This window comes from Silurus aristotelis (assembly GCF_946808225.1).
Source record: "Silurus aristotelis genome assembly, chromosome: 28".
Classification (NCBI taxonomy): Eukaryota; Metazoa; Chordata; class Actinopteri; order Siluriformes; family Siluridae; genus Silurus; species Silurus aristotelis.
In genome coordinates, this window is record NC_139601.1 from 3,462,873 (window position 1) to 3,470,675 (window position 7,803).

A 7,803-nucleotide genomic window follows, 5' to 3' on the forward strand; every position below is an offset into this window, starting at 1 on the left:
GAAGTCCAGGTGTGTGTTTGTGATCCATTCTCTCTATTCTGTCCTCTCCTTCATGGTGGTGTCCATGGCCAACCTAGCTCGAGGGCTTTCTTCATGAGAATACACAATGTATAACTAGTCATTTGGAAAGGCTCCAGATCGTGTGCTTCAAAAACCCTTTTAGATAAATCACCGTCTTGATAACTACCCCCACCTTGGCACCTCGGTCTCTTGTTCCCTACCCACTCATCTGGGCGACTGGTGCCCTGACCTCCCGGGGCAAGAGCGAGTCCCAGCTGAGGAACACGGGCAGCTGCCAACCAGCACCACTTCAACCCCGACCATCCGGATGATCGCATTTGTCAAGCCGCCACTCCGCGTCACACAGTGCAGGCTTGATTATCGCAATTAGGGCTCGATCCGGGAACTGGCACATTGGTCAGTATGCACAGAGCGAGGGATTGTACGGCAAGAGAAAGATAGAAAGAAAAAAAACTAAGGAAACAAATAGAAAAGGCAATAAATTTAATTCGCTGAAAGAAAATTATTACAATCCATCTAAGCAAAAATTCCTTCTTCAACATTCTCAGCATCGAAATACTGAATGTGAACATTATATTCCATAAACATAAATGTTCACCAATGAAAGCACCCGAACACACCTAATCTCATGACACATTTTGGGCATTTCTTTATTATTGAGTTATTAGGAACATATGGCAAGTGGCTGACCTCAAATCTGCTTTCAAAGAGACCAGAGAAAAGTAATTACTGCGAACAGAGAAAGCACTCAGCGAGGATTTGTGCCGTAAAGGAGTCATGACCTCATCGTTACCAAGAGTCTAGGTTTAAAAAAAAAAAAAAAAAAACGTTACATTCCACTACAGACTTGCTTATGTTTTAGACAAGTACAATATGATCACACCTGCACAACATTGGAGTTTCAACGAGGAAAAACAACAAAAAATAAAGTAGAAAACCAATAAAAAGAAAGTGAAATAAAACCAATAAAAAGAAAGCAAATTGTGGCTTTACAATTTACTGAAAACAAACAAGTTCTATGCATGATTTATGACTTTTATGAATTTTTGCAGGTGTCCCATTGAATGAAAAATCTAATTTGACTGCCACTTTAATTTATATTTAGAAACATAATCCAATTGTTCAGATTTAATAGTTGAATAACACTTTCAGTAGTTCCCTGGCTATTTACTGGAAACATCTTTTACTTCCTGATTTTTCAATAGCTGACATTGTTAAAATAAAATCTTATTTAAAGTTATTTTAATTGAACATGAAATATGACCTGCCGATTATAGATTCCTAAACTCCAAGATCAATAAATTCGTCCTGCAAATATACACAAGTAATTTATCTGGGATATATCCGAGCTGGTGTTAAGGCTTTGTATCACTGCCTGTACTGCCACCTTGTGGAAAGACTACATCAGTGCAAAATTCTCCACCCAACCCTCCACCTGTCATACGTCATACACGCAGTGATTTACAGTTTGAGAAGCACCATATAGGCCACTTTGCAGAACGAGGACATATTAGCCCACCTGGTTTACTGGTTGCCAAGTATTTTGGAGCAAAACTGAAATTGAACAACAGCTCCACCATTTTTACAGAGATGCACTACAGCACTAGGCACGAGACTCATTAGCAGTGTATGCAATATGTAATAATTTTATTTTTAAAGATGAAATTAACTCATAACAAAAAGCTCCTTGGTTTAAACCCTACCTTCTCCTAATTCACATCAGTCAGCAGACCTGAGTTTGGGTCGAGGAGTTCTGCCTTTACTCAGTGCAGGTGAAGAATTATTCTCAGTGTCTTTGAGTCCTTGTGAGACCATCTCAGCACTCAGCGGGGCTTGACTCTTTCCCAGTAAGTAGCTTTCCCATTCTGGGAGCTTCTGTTCCACCAAAGCCCAATAACAAGTCTAAAACGTTGAATATGCAAATATATATATATATATATATATATATATATATATATATAAATATAAAATCCAATAAATTGTATACTTTCAGATGATTTATATTCACTCGCTAAACAAAGAATAATGAAATAAAAAATAATGCTGATATCACAAATGTGTGATTTTTTTTTTTTTAGAAAGACTGAATACCTGAAGTTTCAGAACATCAGGATGCAGAAGCGGTCGTGTCCGAAAACGCTCTTCTAATTTTTCGAAATCCTGTAAAAAGGATTGTCAAAACTATTGAATAAATACTTGATAATACAGCTTTAAACATTGTATGCTTAAAAACTACACATCCTACTGGCTTTAAACTGACAAAAATATACAGGGGTGAAAACAAATAATAACGCTTTCTATTGCTCAGGAACCGTTGAAGCAGAATAGGCGCTTGGAGAATATACCCTTTCTCTCCTGTCAATCAAAGTGACACTAGACAATGGGGAGAATCTGTGAGATTATGTATGCAGAAGAGGGCAGATAGCACTTACCTCCTAGTGTGTTACACTGTGTTATGATAAAGAAAGAGTATCAGAACTAAAGAATGAAGCTGTTTAGCTGCTAGCCTGCATTATCCTTTACTCTCAGTGGTTGCTAGAAGTCATTAGATAGAAGATGAGAACCCAGGCTGGTCCAATATTGCATTAGAGCCAAAAGATTAATGTATTAAACAAATACAAAAGGTTTAGCAAACGTAGTTTAGCATTTTGGAAACCACTGACCAACATCAAGATATTTTCTAAATCTGCAAATCACATGCTATCGAGGCAAAGAAAAGAAATGATGTAGATGCAAAACCTCTTTAAAAAATTTTTATAATTTTTAAATAACTAAAAATAAGATATGATATGTTGAAATGTTACAAATAATAATGTTTGTGCATCAAAAGTGAACAACATACTGACAACCTTAAATTTATGAAAACATTTGTATTGTATAATGTAGTAAACAAAAAAATGTTCAACAACCCAAAAAATGTTTTTAATTTTAGACTGTTGAAAGCAGCTACATTAAGCTCTGATTACAGTTTGGCTAAAATCATGACGTTTTCTTTTCTAATTCATCCAGTAGTCACCTGGAGTGGTTTTTCAAGTCACAGGTTTGCCTTGTCAAGAGTTTATTTATGACATTTCTTGGCTTCTTAATGTGCTACAGACAATCAGTTGTCTTGTGTAGAGGAAAGGATGAATACAGAGTCTATAGCCTCATTAGTGCTACTACATCTACTGTACAAATCCATACAATGGCAAGAAACACTCTGTTCAGTAAAGCGAGAAAACGGTCTCAAAAACTTTAAACGTATCTCCAAGTGTGGTCTCTAAAATCCCCAAACGCTATGACGAAGCAGGCTCTCATTAGAACCATCCCTGGAAAGGAAGATTAAGAGCTACCTCTGCTGCAGAGGATACGTTTAATGGAATTACCAGGCCCAGAAACTATTAAGTGGCAGATATATTTCAGCATTTACTGTTCAGAAAGACATCGTTACTTCGGAAAAACAACATGCAGAAAGATATGCTCATCCTTTGGTCTGAGGAGTCGAAATTTGAGATTTTTGATTCTAACCGCTGCGTCTTTTTAGACTTGAAGAGGGTGAATGAAGGGTTCCTAAATGTGTGATTCCCACCTAGGCTTCCTGAAAGTTCTACATTTTTGACAGGAAATGTACATACACATACATAAATACATGCAAAAAAGGATTTTTATTTTAAAAATGTTGTTAAAGTACCTCCATGATTTCTGCATTCCTTTCCCGTGCAACCTGGGACATAGCAGCTTGATGCTTTTTCTTGTCTTTTTGCTGCTTATTACAAATCTCCATCTGCTGCAGTAAAACAGCTCGCTTCCCCAAACTGCAGAGCGAGAAAACAGAGAGACAGTAAATACATGACACACATCAACAACCACTGGCCTTATAGTACCGTCAAGTGACACTAATACCAGGCTCACACTGTGCAATTTTTACAGTCCTTCGCAATTGTTGCCTACACAAACATGATCCCCATGCCACACTGATCTCAACTGTCTTAATGTCAGACTGGACGACGGGCAAAAACCGACACACACGAGAAAAAGTCTCTTCTGAAGTTTGACGTCAATAATCTGTGACGAGAGCAGACCTCTCGCTAATGGTAACCAGCAGCAAACAAAAACAATCTGTAGCGTTATTTTTACTCGTGACATCACTTATAATAAAATGCCATACAAACACTCCTTTTTCCTCCATAACTCAGTATGTTCTCGTCTTCCTGTACCGTCCACCCTGACTCGTTTCCACATTTTCCCTGAGGTGGTTTGAAGTTGTCACACTAATTGCCTCATTGGGTTGGAGGCTCCTATTGGTTCATGGTTTGACGGACGTCGTAGGAGAAGTCAGACTGCAGGAAAGAATCAGAAATCGGAGAAAAAAGATCTGACCTGACGTTCATTAGTCAAACCAGAGATCGAAGACTACAGGTTTTAGCCTAGGATTAGAAGAAATGTAGGATTTTCACAATTTGTCCCAGACGACCAACTCGATGTCACGTGATCCCGGCATTACCTCATTTACAATACTTACGTTTGTGGACCCAATTATTCCCGGAAAATCACATGACAAAACAAACGGCATGCTTGTGGCGGTCACAACGTTTTTTTAGAAACGTATTAAAAGTGCCCTTTCTTCATCACGTCTGGTTTGGTCAGTCCAATTCAAACAAAACGCCAGAGAAATTGCAACCAATGATAATAGATTTGACAAAACTGAAAGGACTACAAATAACTCCAGAATTATTGGCACCCATTATTGCCATTCTAACAACTCTGGGACCTCAGGGGTGATTTCTATTGAGGTCACGTTTCACACCACGGTATTAATATGATCCACTGCTGTGAGCACCAGATTTCTTACCAATTTATGGTGTCAATTATAATGACAATCTTTTTTATTGCTATATACAAAGAAAATTATATAAATTCCCCCATGTTTTTGGTGTAGAGTCCATATAAAGCTTCAGGTTGTAACAAGACAAGATGTTGAAATGTTCAGGGGGGTAAATACTTATGCACTATAGAGTTTAGAAATATATTTTATATATATATATATATATATATTGTACTGTTGCCACTTACATTTCTTCATGTTTCTTGCTGAGTTGAAGCTCCTTCTGAGAGTCGGACGCCATGTTTGTTTCTTTCATTAATAAATGTAAATATAAATATTGTAATTAGGAGTTTATACTCTTATTATTTCTCCTCGTAGCTTCAATGCTAACAGGCTCGCTAACGTGCTAGCTCGCTCTCTTTGGTTTCACTTTCCCTCGGATTTTACGAATAAAAAAAAAAAAAAATTATTCTGCTTTAAACATTTAATTACTGAAATTGTAATAAAAAATACAACAATTAGCCACGACCTGTAACACGCTCGTGAACACTTCCAGCAGCATGGCCTGTGACCATGGAAACACAGTTTCATTTTTCATTGGCTTTCATAAATCAGCTGATCACGCCGCAGGTAATCTGTGAGCGTCCGCCATCTGCTGGTCATATAAAATATTACAGGTTGAATTCATTGTAAATATTTTTTTGCTCAGATTGTATTTAATGCGCTTGATGTAATTTTTTATTCTGGGTGCAACCATCCACAGAGGTTTTCTAAATTATCTTTTATTATCGAAGTAGCAGAATTATTAGTAGTTGAATTCTAACGGCATTATTCTATGACCGTGCTCTATTTTTTTCATCACCAGCAGAGGGCAAGAGAAGCTTAAAATACAGACAAAACAGACCTCTAATACATTTATATCAGTCCACCAAGTGATTATAATAGTCCTCAAAGCGTGGTCAATTTAGTTTAATTGATTGAATTTAATAAAATTTTATAACCTATTATTATTATTATTATTATTATTATTATTATTATTATTATTATTATTATTATTAATAATAATAATAATACAGGGTTCTCAATAATAATAATTATTATTAGTATTATTTTAGTTCATTCAGTGAAATGCCTTGAATGTCAATTACTCATTAATTTTTATTAATTTTTATTTAATGTTTATTAATATTATATATATATATATATATATATATATATATATATATATATATATATATATATATATATATATATATATATATATATATATATATATATATATATATACACAGTACAGACCAAACGTTTTCTTTATTTTCATGACTATGAAAATTGTAGATTCACACTGAAGGCATCAAAACTATGAATTAACACATGTGGAATTATATATGGAATTATATACATAACAAAAAAGTGTGAAACAACTGAAAAATGTCTTATTGTATGTTCTTCAAAGTAGCTACCTTTTGCTTTGAAGGAGATGGGAGAAAGTTGTAGAAAGTCAACCATCACTGCAGCCCTCCACCAGTCGGGGCTTTACAGTCGCCAGTCGCCACCGGCTTGCTCATCAGGGACAAACTTACTCATAAAGAACATATTCATTTTTAATCACGCATTATCTGTGTAAAGCTGCTTTGAGACAATGTTCATTGTTAAAAGCGCTATACAAATAAAAATGAATTGAATTGAATTGAATATGGCAGAGTGGCCCGACGGAAGCCTCTCCTCAGTGTAAGACACATAAAAGCCCGCATGGAGTTTGCTAAAAAAACACCTGAAGGACTCCAAGATGGTGAGAAATAAGATTCTCTGGTCTGATGAGACCAAAATAGAACTTTTTGGCCTTAATTCTAAGCGGTATGTGTGGAGAAAACCAGGCACTGCTCATCACCTGTCCAATACAGTCCCAACAGAGAAGCATGGTGGTGGCAGCATCATGCTGTGGGGGTGTTTTTCAGCTGCAGGGACAGGACGACTGGTTGCAATCGAGGGAAAGATGAATGCGGCCAAGTACAGGGATATCCTGGACAAAAACCTTCTCCAGAGTGCTCTGGACCTCAGACTAGGCCGAAGGTTCACCTTCCAACAAGACAATGACCCTAAGCACACAGCTAAAATAACGAAGGAGTGGCTTCACAACAACCCTGTGACTGTTCTTGAATGGCCCAGCCAGAGCCCTGACTTAAACCCAATTGAGCATCTCTGGAGAGACCTAAAAATGGCTGTCCACCAACGTTTACCATCCAACCTGACAGAACTTGAGAGGATCTGCAAGGAGGAATGGCAGAGGATCCCCAAATCCAGGTGTGAAAGACTTGTTGCATCTTTTCCAAAAAGACTCCTGGCTGTATTAGATCAAAAGGGGGCTTCTACTAAATACTGAGCAAAGGGTCTGAATACTTAGGACCATGTGATATTTCAGTTTTTCTTTTTTAATAAATCTGCAACAATGTCAACAATTCTGTGTTTTTCTGTCAGTATGGGGAGCTGTGTGTACATTCATGAGGAAAAAGAATGAACCTAAATGATTTTAGCAAATGGCTGTAATATAACAAAGAGTGAAAAATTTAAGGGGGTCTGAATACTTTCCGTACCCACTGTATATAGAACTAGGGTGTACATGGTAAACCTTCTGCTACCGTTAGGGGTCGCCAGAGCGAATCATCCGTCTCCATACTACTTTGTCCTCTACATCTGCCTCTTATAAACCAACTACCTGCATGTCTTCCCTCACCACATGCATTATTTATAGCACAAATGATTACTTTTTTTCTGCACAAACACAAAAAAGATATGATTTGTTATACTAGGACTAATACTGTATATTATTACTGTATACTTTATACTGTACTTTTATAATATATTATAATGTATATATAGTGATGTTAAACAATAAGCTATAAACACCTTCCTTCTTTCCATCTGCTGAATAGATATAAAAAGAACAGAGAAATTGAGAAATCACTTCCATCTTTCTT

General features: G+C 36.7%; 1 protein-coding gene across 1 annotated transcript; it reads right to left on the reverse strand.

Annotated features, from left to right (window-relative positions):
• Positions 1-489: 489 nt before the first annotated feature.
• On the reverse strand, positions 490-5,393 carry cep15 (centrosomal protein 15). The gene is made up of 6 exons (XM_083534771.1): positions 5,355-5,393; positions 5,074-5,134; positions 3,692-3,815; positions 2,113-2,181; positions 1,725-1,923; positions 490-821 (listed from the first exon to the last, which is right to left on the reverse strand). Exons 2-5 carry the CDS (start codon positions 5,124-5,126, stop codon positions 1,741-1,743), a joined length of 429 nt encoding a protein of 142 aa, XP_083390897.1. The 5' UTR covers positions 5,127-5,134; positions 5,355-5,393; the 3' UTR covers positions 490-821; positions 1,725-1,740.
• Positions 5,394-7,803: the final 2,410 nt, after the last annotated feature.

Coding starts and splice junctions, on each gene's coding strand:
- cep15 (XM_083534771.1), bottom strand. CDS start 5,126: ATGGCGTCCGACTCTCAGAAGGAGCTTCAACTCAGCAAGAAACATGAA. Junction 3,816..5,073: donor AGCAAGAAACATGAAGAAAT/GTAAGTGGCAAC, acceptor CTCGCTCTGCAG/TTTGGGGAAGCGAGCTGTTT. Junction 1,924..2,112: donor CTGATGTTCTGAAACTTCAG/GTATTCAGTCTT, acceptor TCAACGTTTTAG/ACTTGTTATTGGGCTTTGGT.